This window comes from Urocampus carinirostris, chromosome 3 (genome assembly GCF_059441175.1).
Source record: "Urocampus carinirostris isolate Australia breed hairy pipefish chromosome 3, RoL_Ucar_1.0, whole genome shotgun sequence".
Taxonomy (NCBI): domain Eukaryota; kingdom Metazoa; phylum Chordata; class Actinopteri; order Syngnathiformes; family Syngnathidae; genus Urocampus; species Urocampus carinirostris.
The window spans coordinates 57,772,370-57,788,474 of NC_142351.1; the positions used below are offsets into that span (position 1 = coordinate 57,772,370).

The following is a 16,105-nucleotide window of genomic DNA, read 5'->3' on the forward strand; positions in this document are numbered from 1 at the left end:
ATATATATATATATATATATATATATATCCATCCATTATCTGCACCGCTTGTCCTCAGTAGGGTCGCGGGGGAGCTGGAGCCAATGCCAGCCATCTTCGGGAAGTGGGCAGGGGACACCCTGAACTTGTTGCCAGCCAGTCGCAGGGCACACAGGAACAGACAAGTCGCTCGCTCATTCACACCTAGGGACAATCTGGACTCTTGCAAGTTATTTAGGATTTTTTATTGCTGCTAAATGTTATTGCACTAACTTTCATCGTACTATTGTTGCGATGCACTAGTTTGTCGATTGCACTATTTCTATTGTAACTTAGTCCAAGCACTACATTGTAAAAAAAATGTGTCTATTCAAGTTCTACGTCTTTTTTAGATGTTTACCTTGGAGAGTGCCCTTTCTAACTATGTTGTTATCAACGACAATAAAATTAATAAAATAAATAAATACTAATATATATATATCTATACACCTGGCTAAATGGCTTTCCCATACCTGTCAACCTGTACGTTTTTGCCGTACAAAGTACGTTTATTATGCATTTCAAGAGGTGTACGACGTACAAGAAAATCTGTACGGAAAAACGCAAATTTGTCAATTATGAGTACCATCCGGTATACACCGACTATCACGAAGCGGCAAATGAATCAAGTCAAACGAGTTCGCCGCGTCGGTATGCTTTTTTTCCGTTGCAAACGAAGCGAGCGGTTTGATGCTACTGTGCGCATGCGTCTGCAGCCTTAGGATTTCCCATCATGCATCATTCCGAAAAAAAATATGGTGTAAGATTATTTTGTATTTTGTAAGGGAAAATACGACAGTTTGTAGGGGCATGGAGCCGTGGAGCTTGACAGGTATGCTTTCCATAATTGACGACGAAAGTGATTGTAAGAAAGCATTCGATTTGACTTCAATGTAATGGATTTTGTTGTATTTATTCTTATTGTTCGAGCATATGTTTTCAAAAATTTTCAAAAGTTAGTTGGCAAAAAAAATTAAAAATGAAACGGCACGGTTATGTGGGAGGAGAGTGAGGGTGACTGTTTCAAGATGTGACGTCACCAGAGCAGGTAATCGTCTCAGATTCTACATGCAGTTTTCTTGCTTCACCAGCTTTGCGACGGGTAACATTTATTCTTTCCTCTTTTTTTTTTTACAAAAGAAGATGCAACCTTGAGGAGATATACAATGGTACCATGGCTGGCTTGGCCTATCAACAAAGATGTCGCAGTAAGTGAGACGATACTGTACTCACATTCCTGTGTTCTTGGACACATCTATTTGTTTATTCCCCAAAAAATATTCTCTTCCTATTTATCCCCTGCGGTCAAGAATTGTTCCAAACTCGTCCCTCTTGCTTGGCCGCATTTTTCATGTTAACAAACATCGTGGGACGACGCAGCCACGACTATATTCACAGTAAATCGACTCATCAAAACACCTGTTAATTCATTAATCGGCCCCATTAAATAGAGTTCGTTTGCGTGTCTTAGCCGTAGTTTAATGGAATTAGCCCGAGCTTTGTTAGCTAACCTAAGCGTCACAATGAGTGCACGGGGAAACTCGAAAGGTGAGGTTAGTAATTTGAAACCACGGCTCATTGTGTGTCTGGACCATGTCATTTCTTACAATGTTGTCGGGAACGTTTGGTTATTGACCGACTGCTTTGTTGTGCAGGTTCCTGAATGCATCGACATCCGTGTCGCACACCCATTTCTTGGCAGGAAATCCTTGAACATTATCCAACAGTGAGATACGTTTAGAAAATAAAAGTGTGTATCGAATCGAGAGTCTCCATCCAAAACCCAAAGAAGAACTCAAATTATGACTGTCTCGTCATTTAAACGTTTAGCGTAAAGAGAAGCCTGCTTGACCAAACCCCAATCCAGGAGAATAGCCATGCACAATTCATCCCCTGAACTGGTGGCACAGTACCCAGACGGATTTATGGTGGCTAAAAATGATAATCCAGAGACGACGCTGGGGAGTGCCTACTCTCCGGTGGACTACATGAGCATCACAAGCTTCCCCAGGCTGCCAGAGGAGGAACAGATGCAAGGGGACAATGCTTTAAAATTTCGCAAAGATGAAGACAACACACTAGCTGATCCGGAGACAGGTTAGTACAGGGTTTGTACGGGTGCTTGAAATCCTTGAAAATGCTTGATTTTTTTCAATGTTGTTTTTAAGGATTGATTAGTGCTTGGATTTTGGGTGAAGTGCCTGTGAATGCTTGAAATTGGTTGCCATAATTCTCAACAATGCTGCTTTAAAATGACATCTACACTGCTCTCTGGTGGCTCCGCTTTGTCATTGAATTTCCTCTTCCCTTGTGATCAGCAGAAGCTTGCATTAGTTTGTATGGCATTGTCATATGAGGCGTCATCGCCCCCTGCGGGTTGCGTCCAAACAGACCGGTGCATGCAACACCGAAACAGGAAACTGCAAAATGTGCATTAGTGGAAGGATTAGATATGCATTATGGACACTTATTATGGAACATGCAAAAATTAAGCGGTTTCCCAAATTCAATAACATACAAAAGTGAGAAAATAGTACACGTTGTTTGCATAATAAATATATATATACTGAACTGTATATATAAATGTCATTGGTATATTCCAATTATTTTCCGAGATGATGCATTTTCAAGACGGTCTGTCTCGTCTTTGACTTCCTGAGCTCTGACGTCATGTGAAGCATCCTAGCAAGCCAGCCACCCTTTTGGTTTACATGTTAACTAGGCTAAATGGTTTTGTTAGTTTTTGCAGAGAATGCCTAGGTGTTGTGTTGCAGATGGGTGCAGCAATTGTACAACAAATGGAGAGCAGCCAAAATGGGGCGAACTGGCAAAAAAAAAAAGCCCACACACCAACGGGGCGCTATCTGGACAATATTATATTGATTGCAAAACACGCGGCGAAAATGGAGGGAAATGTCTAAATCACATACCTATGAGTAATGGGTAGACTTGCTGGATGTAGCTTGAGATAGTCAAAGTAAGCGTCTCGGATTCTACAATCAGAAGTCCGTCAGGGGAGTATGAGCGTTAGGCATTCGCTGATCACTTCAATCACCGTCTGTTTTTCAACGGGACGCACTGTTGGCTTTGCTTCTCGTTGTCTTCCAATGACGTCATAACTCTAGTTGGATACGAGATTAAACTGTCAACTTTGATGATGAATTCATCGAGATCCATGGCTTCTGGAATATTTTGGAACATGTCTGCATGATTGTGGGGAGGAACACCACACCTTCAGTGCCAAATTGGGAAAAAAATTGTCTTTTGGATCCCTTTAAGATAGCATTTCCCAGTGGTAAATTGTAATGGAAAGAACTTTCTGCAACTGAAAATGTATGCTGCATATTACTGTCATTTTTACTCAACTATATGAGGAGAGATGGTCTCAAAGACAAATTTATCCATGATTTACTCAAGAAAAAGCATGTCTTGATTAATCAACAGGCAAGAATAAAAATATGGGACCTGATCTACCAAAATGAGTTGCAGTGAGGCAAAATTGGGGATTTTGGTATCAATGGCCTGTATGAGAAATGAGCTTTAAATCTATACCATAGTCAAAGTTTTATAATTAACTATTTAAGATATGGCCTTCCATCAACCTTGTTCTAATCAAAAACCTGAGAAAATCACATTTAAAGTTTTCTCTACCCATTTGGTGTAATGTCATTCAAATGTTTTAACAGTTGATAGGGATGGTCTAATTTTCAAGTTTGATTTCAACAAAGGCATTTGTACACATACAAAAAGAATTAGACCAGACTGAACGACTTTTTTAGCACATATGTTTTTAAATACACATTAAAAGAACTTTGATTTTGTTTTCCAAATTCTGAAATATTTAACTTTAATCGTTTTTTTTGTTTCCGTATTTATGAAGCTTATGAAACTAGAGGAAAGTATTTTTGTGTGTCATATCTTACAAAGTAGCAAAAAATGTAGAAAATGACATTTTTCATGATTTTTCTTATTTTTCCCCAGTAATCAGCCTGTAGCTTAAAATAGAACGTTGCTACTTGCGACCCATTTCGGTAGAGCGGGTCACATATATTTTTGCCTCTGCAAAATACAGGATTCCCACCGGATTTCTTATTTTAATGGTACTGGAGTAATTGGAAATTTTGGCCTTTAAAGTTCTAATGAATGTACTTGAATTAGGCCATGAAAATGGCAAACGGACCCTAATAGTAGAATGTTCCCGTTTACAGCTTAAAAAATGTAATGTTTGGCTTTTGCACTGACAAGTATTTCAGCAAAGTATCAGTAAACGTGTCCTATTTTTCATTTCAGACCCTGATTTGTTTTTGGGGTCTGCCCGTCTCCAGCGCCTCCCGTCCTCAGCGTCTGACCTTGCTTACCACGATGCCGTGTCTTTGAGGGAGACTGACCAAGACCCTTTTACGCAAGACTGCGCCTGCCAGCGCGACGGGTTGAAGGTCATCATCACGGCCTGTTTTACCTTCGCCATGGGTGTCACGGTCGCCCTCATCATGCAAATTTACTTTGGAGACCCCCAGGTATGAACAGGAATGCTTATTTCAATGCAGAGTGAAACATGTTTTTGAGCAGTTATCTCATGTAAAAATATAACAAAAGAAAGCATTTTCAACCCCAAATATTTGTGATGAGAACCACCTTTTGCCACCAAAGAATTAGTGTCGAAACAACTGATCATAGGCAACTCCAGAAGAATTGCTGTATTTTTTAATGACCAATTACTTTTTATATACCTTTTGTGTGTCACATATTCTCCCAATTGGCTAAATTTCACATTTGATGTACATGAGGGCCATTTTTCCCAACCTTATGGGAGTTAAGGCACACTTTTCATTAGAAAATCCTGTAGCGCACTGTCTATCGAAATATTAATGCCATAAATCTTCATGTAGCCTGACTTTGCATTATAAAGTTGTTTTCATCGTATTTGTGGTCGTTTTTCTAGAAAAAGAATAATACTTAAAATAAGCAAAAACATTTCTGCCAGTAGAACAACTTTGCTAAAGTTTACTTCTATTGACTTTTTTAGTAAAAAATAATAACTAAACTCAGCAAAATCATATGCAGGAGTATTATTTTGTTTTGGTTTTTTTTGCAGTAACCCACCCATCTTAAACAGCTTCATCAAACAAAATAAATTATAAAGACACAGATCAGCGGTACCGTATTCGCACATCCATTAGACGCACTGTTTCCAAGGACGCACTCTGCTTGGTTTTATTTTTTTTATTTTTATTTTATTTTTTTGGGTCTGTTCATATGACGCACTGGCTTATTAGACACGAGTGTCACGCAACTTCCTTGAATACCACGACAAGTGTGTGTATCGAAAAAGATAAAGCACCGGGAACAAAATTGAATTTGAATGTGGTTTATTAAGTATTTATTACAAAAAAAAACAGAATAAACCAAAATTGTAAATAAACAAAAGATCAAACAGTTTGGCATTCACATTTTTACACAAAGCCCTCAAACTTTTCGTCTCGGACATGAAAAGCTGCTCCAAAGCTTCATTTTCCGGGTCACTTTCCATGCCGTGTGGCCCTTCGGGAATTATGCCGGCTTTTGAAAATGATTGAACGACAGTCTGAGCAGAACCGCCAGTCCATACGTCCTCCATCCATTCACAAATTGCGGCGAAACCGGCCCGGTTGTAGCTCCTTCGTCAGCCCCACCGGGATGATAGTAAAGACGGAGTTCATTTGCTTCACTTGCTTCTTTCTAATCGGCTGTCAGATAGGCACGCATAGAGTCACTAATTGAGTGACGGAGTTGCATGAAAAAAACATCTGGTCCTCCGACATAAACAAGCATCATCCATTCTTTCATCAGGCCTTCGTCCATCCAGCCCTTTTTGTTTGCTTGTTTGTATACGATAGCGGAAACAATAGAGGCAACGCCCTTGATTTAAACATTTTAGCGGCAAAACCCACAATTCAAATTTTCGCAGGGAATCCCTCACTGCTGTCCTCTGTTACGTCCTCCAAAAAGGCACGCTGTATTATAGGGCGCGGCTCACTTTTTGAATGAAATCAGAGACTCATGTGTGCGCCTTATGGACTGGAAAATATGTTTTATAAAAAGAAAAAGACAAAGTAATCTGCTGCCACCCACTAGTAGGGAGGAATGTTAGTTACTCTGTTGATCACGGGAAGAAAGCAACGATATTGAGCAATGGTATGCTATTTATGCAAGGATATCATTTGGCAATTTCTCGTGCCACACAAGACAAGGTCTCACTGGTTAAAATCAACTGGGATGGAGTGTCGTTTTTTTGATTATTAACCGTTATAGGGATCTTATTTCAATGGTCATTTTGGAAGGAAATTGTTTTGGTTTTAAAATACACATCATTCAACAATCACTATAACTCCACAATGCATTCGCTGATTTTTTTTTGCAACGTTGTTGCCCGCAGCATATTGCAGCCAGTATTCGTATTTTTATGCAGGAGAACTTGCGCAATTGCTGATTGTCTAAGTACATTTTCCCCAACTTTATAGATAAGTAAAATACGCATATCTAAGTAATACTAATACTCGTTTTTTCCTCGCTAGGTCTTTCATCAGGGAGCGGTGGTCACTGATGTGGGTCGGTGCACCTCGCTCGGATTTGAGGTTTTGGCCAAGCAGGGATCCAGTGTTGATGCTGCAATCGCGGCTGCCCTCTGTTTGGGCATTGTCCACCCTCACACCTCTGGTTTGGGGGGGTGAGTTGCTGTCTTGGGAAAACAAATCCTCTGTGCACTGAGGAGAAACCTGTTGCGTTTTATTTTTCTCTTAGGGGGGGCGTGATGTTGGTGCATAATATAAGGAAAAACGATACGCGAATTATTGACTTCCGAGAAACTGCGCCGGCTGCAATTCAGGAAGAGTTGCTCCAGACAAACCTTGATCACAATGTGAGGAGTTGAGATGATACACAAGGCATTATTTTACAATTTTGTAATGAAATGATTAATCTACCTTTCAGCCCGGGCTTCTTGTGGGAGTACCAGGAATGCTCAGTGGAATGCATCAGTCACATCAACTTTATGGCAGGTATGTAATCACATACTGTATTTCCAGGACCATTAGGCGCACATAAACGTCTCAGATTTTCTTCAAATTGTGCGGCGTGCCTTTTGTGTCATATAAAGCTGAGGACATGATGAGGCTGTCGTTCACACTGCAATGCTAAATGCTCAAGTCCGACTTTTTGGGGGGGTGAAATCTGATGTTTTTGTGATATTGTTCGATTTCTAACTAAATGCGTCTCCATACCCAACACCATCATATCCTGCTTGCTCAGAAGAGGACACCTGAAGTTATATGCAATGCATTGTTTAAAGAAGAACTTTGGATTCTATCATCGTAGTGTATATAGCAATTTGAAAGTTATTGGGCTACCGGAGGCTGAACACAGTTGTCCCCGCTAATTATAAATTAAGTTCAAAACCTCACTTTTCCTCTATTAAATGCTCCCTAGGTTTTCGTCCCCAATGGTTTGTTAATTTCTCCGCTATGGGGAAGAAAATGGAAACCGATCAGGTGCGAGCGAATTAAAGATTAGTAAATTGAAGGTTTACGGTTAGAGAAAGCTGAAAAACAAGTTTTATCCGTGTGTTTTACTATGTAATTAATACTTCAATTAAACCCAACGTAACTCAGTTTTGCTACCGCTATATTTGCTACCCCAATTTTGTATTCTCTTCTGTGTTGTAAAGTGGTGTTGTGCCGAAAAATCCCCCCCCCTTGCATGAAATGTCCCCCATCTCGCAAACGTTACTAAAACGAGATTGTATCTAATTTTTGGGAGAATGTGATAGAACAGTTAAACACAGCGCATTTGCACCTTGTATGTGCAAGGGGAAACATTTTATGCAAGCCAAGGGCACCCACGCCCTATTGCGCTGTTGTGCCTCCTGTAGTCTTAAATACATAAATAGAAACCAGTTACGGAGACTGCGCCCTTTCACATGGTGCGCCTGATGGTCGTGTAAATACGGTATATTTCCTTTTTAATTTTAACTCTATGCTTGATAAGTTGTTCCCTCTAAATTTCACCGTCGGCGTTCTTTTTTATTTATTTAAGTTGTTAAAGTATTTTTCAGCTAAACCAATGATGGGTGTTCTAAACTTTCCAGATTACCTTGGAAAGAAGTGGTTTCTATGGCAGCAGATGTGGCGAGAAATGGATTCAATGTTACACACGAGTTTGGTTGGTAATCATAATGTGGAGTTAAAATTATTACAAATAACATTTGATGTATTGCATGATTTTTTTCTCTAGCTGAGGCACTTGCTAAAATTAAGGAGCAGAACATTTCGGATGCATTTCGGGACCTTTTCCTTCCTAATGGCCAAGCTCCCCTCTCTGGGTTATTGAGCAGACGACTGGATTTGGCCAATGTCTTGGATGCTATTGCAGTTAAAGAGATATCAGAGTTCTACAATGGTAACCTGACGCAAGAGATTGCTTCTGTGGTAAATACTTTTACTAATGTCTATTCTATGTAGGATTATATGATAATAAATTATTTCTTCCAATACTCAGAGGCCTAGCACTACCCTAAAATCTTAAACTGACAATACTGTAATCCCTCGTTTATTGTGTTAATGGAGACAGGAACCCTCTATAAATTACGCTCCCCCATTTTTTACATGTGATCTGCAAGCCCTCAACAGAAACAATCGTCGACCAGGGATAATGGATTGCAGCCGTAAAAGTGCTGTTCATTTTACTTGAAAAAAAAAGGGGGGGGGAAGCCGTATATATGACACAAAATTGCTCTTTCGTCCCTCGTTCTCAGCAATAGTTGACTGGGGAAAATGGATCACTGCTAAACATTGCAGTTAATTTCAGGCAGGTCACAATAGCACACCCCAGTGGCCCAAACCAAAATTGAATGTGCTCTTCCTTGTTAGTTTGAAAGAAAGGAAAAAATGATTACCAGACATTACACAAATTTGCTTGCTCGGCCCCTCCTCTCAACAATAGTCGACTGAGAATAATGGATCACAACCAAAACAGAGCAGTTTGTTTTGGACAGAAATAATGCCAAAAAAAGCTGCCAAGCCCGACAAAAGTGCGCTCGGCCGGTCACCTCTCGCAGCAATATGCGATTGGGTTTACTTGTCCGCAGATGTATGACCTCTTCATTGGCAGCAACTAAATACAGTAAACAGCTTTATGGAGCTACATTTGAAAGGAGTGCATGTAATATTTGACCACTAGATGTCGCCGTATTGTCTGGTTCAACAGAAAACTAGTGCTCAAAGCCCAAAGAGGAATAAAACTAATTGGATTCAAAGTGACCAAACGGCACCCTTTTCTTCAAATATTTTTGCCCAGATTTAGCAAGGTTTTTGGGCATGTGTACAAAAATATGTCAGCGCCCTCTATAAACAACTCTTTTAGTGTAAAATAAATGCAATTTTCTCGACAGTCTGGTAAGTTAAAAATGCATGTTCATCTCATGGTTCATGTACTTATGCCTATTACTCAAACCAATATTGTTGATTTTTTTTTTTTAATGAATGATTTGTTTTCACAACTAGGAAGTGCCAAATAATACACACTGTCCCTTTTAAGTAACTACTCGACAGTAATATTGTGGACTGCAATAAGCGAGTCATGATTTTTATTGACTGCACAGTATGGAATTTGGTGGCCTGGCTCACAAACGGCCTTGGCTGTTGCTCTTCTCTGTCTTTCTAACTTTTAAAGGTGCAAGCAAGTGGTGGGGTGCTCACAGAGGAAGACTTTGGCAACTATAGCACAGTCCTTCAGCAGCCAGCACACATTAACTATCAAGGTGAGTGTCGGAATTGTTCTCCTTTTGCATTTTCTTTGACCAATAAGCACGATTGACATGTTGTTTTTGCTGAATATGTGTAAAGGATACCATGTGATGGTGGCTCCAGCGCCGCACGCAGGGGTGGGTCTGATTGCAGCCCTCAACATCCTGGAAGGTTACAACATTACCGCCCAAGTGCCCAGGAACAAAACGCATCACTGGACTGCAGAGGTAGTAAGGACCGTTTTTTAAAAGCTTACTTAAAATTTAGAACCTGTAGCCGACTGATTTCAAAGTTAAGGCCCAAGGCCCACTTACGGACCCTGAGAAGGTTTTCTTGGGCCCCTGAGACGATATTCTTTTATTATTTTATCATACACTTGGGATCAAGAACTATTTTTCACTTTATGTTACTTCTCCATGCTTTTTTATTGTTGGAGGGAACGATATAAAATCGTAAAGAATTTTTCTGTGGAGTGATTTTAGCCCACTTTTCCTACAATATTTTATTTTGGCTACTGATGGTGCCCGAAGAATGCCAGCTACTTTTACTTAATGTTCATGTAATGGGGATTATCCATCCATCCATTATCCGTACAACTTATCCTCAGTAAGGTCGCGGGGGTGCTGGAGCTTATCCCAGCTATCTCCAGGCAGTGGGCACGGGACACCCTGAACTGCTTGCCAGCCAGTCGGAGGGCACACAGAGACAGACAACTCACTTGCTCATTCACACCTAGGGACAATTTGGACCGGCCAATTAACCTGACATGCATGTTGGAATGTGGGAGCAAACCGTAGCGCTCGGAGGAAACCCACGCAAGCACAGGGAGAACATGCAAACTCTCCACAGGAAAGTTCGATCTCATGAGCCCAGAACTCTGCCGCACACGTGCTAACCACTGCGCCGTCGTGCTGCCCTAATGGGGATTATATATCAAGGAAATTTGTCTTTTGTGTCCGTTGAAATTTAAAGTTTACTGACAGAGCCATGAGAAAATATTGCTTTATTTATCTGATCATATTTGAATATAGACGCTGCCCAACTTACGAACGAGATTCTGGACGATCGTTCGTAAGTCAAATGTGTTCGTAAGTTGCGTCAGTGCTCGATTTTGTGTGTTTATATAAGTATGTTTAAGGCTTGTATAAGTAACCTGTATAGTTTTGTACTGAAAACGAAAGTTTAATAAAATAATATGCTCTATAAAGATAAATAAAGTTAAGTGTAACTTAATTTTGAAAGATAAGCATCAAAAGTGCCTCCTTCTGTGGTAGGATGTGGATGAAAACAAAGCAATCCAACCATTTTCTCAACTGCATCAAGCTTTCTTATCCCACTTTTGTTTCCAAAGAAACAGCTCGCCTCTTCTTTACACTTTACACCAACAACATTGAATAGATGCACGATATAGTAGACATAGTATAGACCAAGGGTCGGCAACCTATGATACTCGTGCTAGCAGTGGCACGCGAGCGCACGGCACAATAGTAATGGTTATACTTTAAAAGTGCGTATTTTTTCCTGAAATTTAGACATTTTCATTTGTGCGCCGTGTTATTTAGAGGCTTTACGTTGGGATTTAGGTGGGTTTTGTGTCAGTGTGTGTTTGCGCAGCGCCTTGCTGAGGAGAGATACATGTCTTAACCCAGCCAACGAAACACACGCGCACGATAAATGAACGAATCATGGCTGCTTCTCGAGTGAAAACATAACGTTCTTTCCAGCCAGCGTGGACAGATCAAAAAATGACCGCGCTGTTTTGTTCATTATGCCCCAAGAGCGTTGTACCTCGCGCATCAAGTGTTAAACGTTGAAAACATTAACATGAATTCAAGGCCCAGGCTCAGGACGTAGAGCGCTCGTCTTGGGATCAAGAGATCGCAGTTCGAATCCCGGCTCCTTCGCGTTACATGTCGAATTGTCCTTGGGTAAGACACTGAACCCCAAATACCCCCAATAAGCAGGTTAGCGCCTTACATGGCTGCACGGCCGCTATTTGGAAATGTGAAGCACACTGTAAAGCGCTTTGGGAAGTCTTGACTTGAAAAGCGCTATATAATTGCAGATCATTTCATTTCATACTTATCTGCTTATGAGGTAGTACAGTGAAATATTTGACATAACTTCATTTTCAAACATTTTCGACAGAGGGTGTGCCTCTGATTTTTTATTATAAATAAAAGTGTACCTTGGTCCAAAAGGGTTTGAAAAATACTGAGTTATACGATTAAAATGTACATCCATGTGGTATATTTGGACTGGTGTAAAATGACAGCTCTGTTGGGTATTAAAAAAATGTTATGCGAGTCATTAATCTTGGTGTGGTACATTGATTTACAAGGACAAAAGGGTTGCTGACCCCCTGGTATAGACAGTACAGAATGTTTACACACGAACTAGGAAGAGGAAGCGGATTTTTTTCTTCTGGGTGGATACTGGATGACCTCTCACAGCGCCACCACACGCCGGTAGTGGTGCAAAGAAGCACTACAGTAATGTCCTCTACTCGGAAAAAGGTGCACTATACAAAATCTAACTTACAGCAATGTCCGGATATTTTTCGACATTCCGAAAAATATGTTCGCATCTACCGTTTTTCGTAAGTCGAATGGTCGTAAGTAGGGGAACGTTTGTATACTTGTTAGGTTTTCAGTAGGTTGAATTTGGTTCAATAGACTATATGCGTCATTTTAAAAACTTTTCAACACTCAATCATTCTGGCTTCGGCTTGTAGTTTTTTAAAATTATATTTGGACCTTCCGTCCGTTTGACTTTGACGCGTCTGCCCTAGCTGATTCAAGATTGTTGTTTCTTTGTCTCAACATGGTTGTAAAAAAATGTTAAATAATTTGTCACCGTGGCCAATTTCGGACAAGGATGTTGACATCTATACAGTACAAAAGAGGGAGAAGGAGTTTACTGGATTGCACATTATTTGTTCCCAGTTAAAACTGTTGAGTCTGCCAAACCTTGTTTTCTTAAATTGATGTTTTGTGGTACACTTATTCATCAAACTTTTTTTTCCCCCTCCAGTCACTGAAAATAGCCTTGGCCCTGGTTAGTGGCCTAGGGGACCCCATGTTTGACACTTCAATCTCAAAGACGGTCAGCAAAATCTTGAGGTACACATCGCATTGCACTGATAAATTGAAATATATGTTGTCAAGATTGTACTTTACAAAGCTTCTGTGTCTAATCTTAAAGCAAAGCTCAGGCAACCTTGCTTCGCCAAATGATCAGCGACTCTCAGGCTTTTCCTGCCAGCCACTACACACCCTCATTCAGTTTGGAACATGATGCAACAGCTGCTCAGGTCCTGGTCATGGGCCCAGATGACCACATAGTCTCAGTCGTAAGGTACGTTTCAAACAACATTAGTTTGTTTTGCTTATTTTTGAACAGAAAATAGTATTTTGATATGTTCTGATTTTTTTAGCTCCCTAAATAAACCATTTGGCAGTCGGATAGTGACTCCGTCAGGAATCATTTTGAACAGCCAAGTATTGGCCTTCTCTTGGCCTAATAAAACCCAAAGCTCCACCCCTAACCCTGTAAGTATATATTTTTTTAAAAACAGTTCTATTTGTTGAGTTTCGCTCAAAATACCAACAGATTGAAGTTAAATTCTGTTCAACAAAAGCAAAGAACCTTAATGAAAACTTTCACTTTTGTCCCACTTGAGTGCTCTCAAACAGCTGTGCCCACTTTGGCCACATCAGAAAACAGGCAAAGAGAGATGGTCCAAGGATGTTTTGTCTTCAATTTTGCAAAATTTTACAATATTTTTCTTGTCCATGGTTGGTCAAATCCTTTGCCATTGGTCCATCAACATTTTGAATCCAAAACCGACCTGCAATTGTCACCTGTGTTTTTTTGTTTTTTTTTCTTCAACCCAGACCTCTGTGTTGTTTTCCTCTGCTCTTGTATAGGGCAGGGCAACAAAGTTTTAGCTCAGTTAAACTGCCGAGTGCTCAAATGTTAAGTTTTCGTTCACAAGTCAAGGCAAATACAAAACAGCTTAAGGACTGTTCACGTTTCAAAAATCAGAAGTGAAGTAACCAGTATCCAGAGACATTGCTGTGGTTTCAAATGTCGAGTCTGTGTCTTGTTTTCTGAAACACGGTTGATGATCTTTAGCATAACAGCCCCCAGCCTGGAAAGCGACCACTGTCTTTCCTGATGCCCACTGCAGTGAGGCCTTCCAATGGCATGTGCGGTACATATGTTGCACTTGGATCCTCCAATGGAGCAAAAGCTCTCAGTGGCATCACACAGGTACAATTTTGAATTTTGACAGTAAACTGGTATTTCAAACCCAGAAGAATACATCATGTAATCCCTCGTTATGTCGCGCTTCATATTTCCCAGCTTAGTGCATCCTGGGTTAAAAATTAGTCTGCGGTCAAGTAAACCCAATCGCATATTGCTGCGAGAGGTGACCGGCCGAGAGCACTTTTTTCATGCTTGTCAGCTTTTTTTGACATTATTTCTGCCTAAAACGAACTGCTCTGTTTTGGTTGTGATCCATTATTCTCAGTCGACTATTGTTGAGAGGAGGGGCCGAGCAAGCAAATTTGTGTAATGTGTGGTAATGCTTTGTTTCCCCTTTCTTTCAACCTAACAGGGCAGAGCACATTCTATTTTGGTTTGGGCTACTGGAGTAATTTATTGTGACCTGCCTGAAATTAACTGCAATGTTTAGCCGCAATCCATTTTCCCCAGTCAACTATTGCTCAGAGCGAGGGACGAGAGAGCAAATTTGTGTCATATATGCGGCTTCCCCCTCCCCCTTTTTTTCAAGTATAATGAACAGCACTTGTATGGCAGCAATCCATTATCCCTGGTCGACGATTGATTCTGTTGAGGGCTTGCAGATCACATGTAAAAAATGGGGGAAGCACAATTCATAGTGTTCCTGTCTCCATTAACGCGATAAACGAGGGATTACAGTATTGTCAGTTCTCGTAATATCTTCATGCTGTAAATAACATTTATCTTTCATCAAAGGTGCTGCTCAGTGTTTTATCCTCACGTAAAAACATGACAGACACATTAGCGTATGGTAGACTCCATCCGCAGCTCGAGCCAGACACGTTACTTGTAGACTGTAAGTTCTTTTTTTTTTGTGGTTTTTAAACACTTAGTGTTTAAAAACATCACAATGTTATACGTTTTCTCTTACAGCTGAATTTCGTGATGAAGATGTTCAGCTGCTCCAGGCGAAAGGTCACAAGGTTGAAAGGATTGAGGTTCTGTCTGTGGTTGAGGGCACCCAGAGAACTAATGACCTTATCGTCGGAGTGACAGACCCCCGTAGTTCTGATGCCTCAGCCCTTGCAATGTCCAGGATTTAGTTGTTTTGTCTGAATGCACCATTGGTTATGACACTGTTTAGGATACTGAAAAAATCTGAATGGCAATGAACTGTTTCTGGCCAAATGAAACTCATAAGATAGCGAGTTTGTTCTTATCTGTTCTTCCCCACCAAACACCATTCTCTTCCAGTGTTTTCTACATAGAAACATGATACTACATCCAAATATTTATGAATTTCAATTCCATCAGATCATTTTTCATTTGCAATGATTTGCTATTGAAGAAAATGATTGGTTTGCGAACTGTATGATCTGCTGCCAATATACAAAAATGCTGCTGTCTAAGGCTCCCTTTAAATGAAATGAGACAAGTATTTATTTACTTTTGTTTAGAGGTATTTGGCTTCATGGTATAACACGTTATCATTACTACCAAAACACACAAGGAAAAATGGTTCACCGTACATCGAATAACATTAGCAATAATTGTAATAAGCACGTTACTGTTGCTGCGACACTTTGCTTAAATGTTTCTGTGACTGATGGTTACCATGAAAATGTAATTCATAATACTTATTGTTTGTACATGTCTTTTTTCAAGTGTGGTGGAGTTATTTTGTTTTGTGCACACAAAGCTCTGAACGGCTGAAAAACAGGTTCCTTTTGGATGTATGCAGGGGACAATTAAATCTAAAAATGTGCAATATGTCTCTCCTGCTTGTTTCGTCTGTAGTGCACCCATTCACACATTTAAATATGTGAATGATTGTATGTGATTTGTTTTCCATACAAATAAATATGAAATGCGACTGAAGACTCCTATATTTTATGTATACAGTATACACATTTTCGAATTCTTAGTCAAATCTATACAGTATTGACAGATTTCCTTCAGATTGGTGTTAGCGTCTGTTTTCTGTCCATTGAAACTTCGATTTATTTTGAAAACTCTCAGCGGAAACGTTGATCGTGCTTAGAGCAGTAGTTGTAGTT

The 16,105-nt window shown here is 40.2% G+C and overlaps 1 protein-coding gene across 5 annotated transcripts; it reads left to right on the forward strand.

Annotated features, from left to right (window-relative positions):
• Positions 1 to 813: 813 nt before the first annotated feature.
• Positions 814 to 15,921, forward strand: ggt7 (gamma-glutamyltransferase 7). Of its 5 annotated transcripts, none has more exons than XM_088332715.1 (17): positions 814 to 1,066; positions 1,159 to 1,226; positions 1,674 to 2,115; positions 4,309 to 4,535; positions 6,573 to 6,724; positions 6,799 to 6,916; positions 6,988 to 7,055; positions 8,141 to 8,214; positions 8,287 to 8,480; positions 9,724 to 9,811; positions 9,897 to 10,024; positions 12,831 to 12,919; positions 13,002 to 13,154; positions 13,234 to 13,348; positions 13,935 to 14,072; positions 14,805 to 14,904; positions 14,982 to 15,921. In XM_088332715.1, the coding sequence occupies exons 3-17, from the start codon at positions 1,896 to 1,898 to the stop codon at positions 15,149 to 15,151; spliced, it is 2,034 nt and encodes a 677-aa protein (XP_088188841.1). In that variant the 5' UTR covers positions 814 to 1,066; positions 1,159 to 1,226; positions 1,674 to 1,895; the 3' UTR covers positions 15,152 to 15,921. The 5 variants fall into 5 exon arrangements, with proteins under 5 accessions (XP_088188841.1, XP_088188840.1, XP_088188839.1 ...); XM_088332714.1 differs by lacking the exon at positions 814 to 1,066 and having other exon boundaries at positions 1,075 to 1,226; positions 1,674 to 1,768; positions 1,849 to 2,115; XM_088332717.1 differs by lacking the exons at positions 814 to 1,066; positions 1,159 to 1,226 and adding an exon at positions 1,292 to 1,566 and having other exon boundaries at positions 1,674 to 1,768; positions 1,849 to 2,115.
• Positions 15,922 to 16,105: the final 184 nt, after the last annotated feature.

Coding starts and splice junctions, on each gene's coding strand:
- ggt7 (XM_088332715.1), top strand. CDS start 1,896: ATGCACAATTCATCCCCTGAACTGGTGGCACAGTACCCAGACGGATTT. Junction 12,920..13,001: donor ACGGTCAGCAAAATCTTGAG/GTACACATCGCA, acceptor CTAATCTTAAAG/CAAAGCTCAGGCAACCTTGC. Junction 13,349..13,934: donor AAAGCTCCACCCCTAACCCT/GTAAGTATATAT, acceptor GATGATCTTTAG/CATAACAGCCCCCAGCCTGG.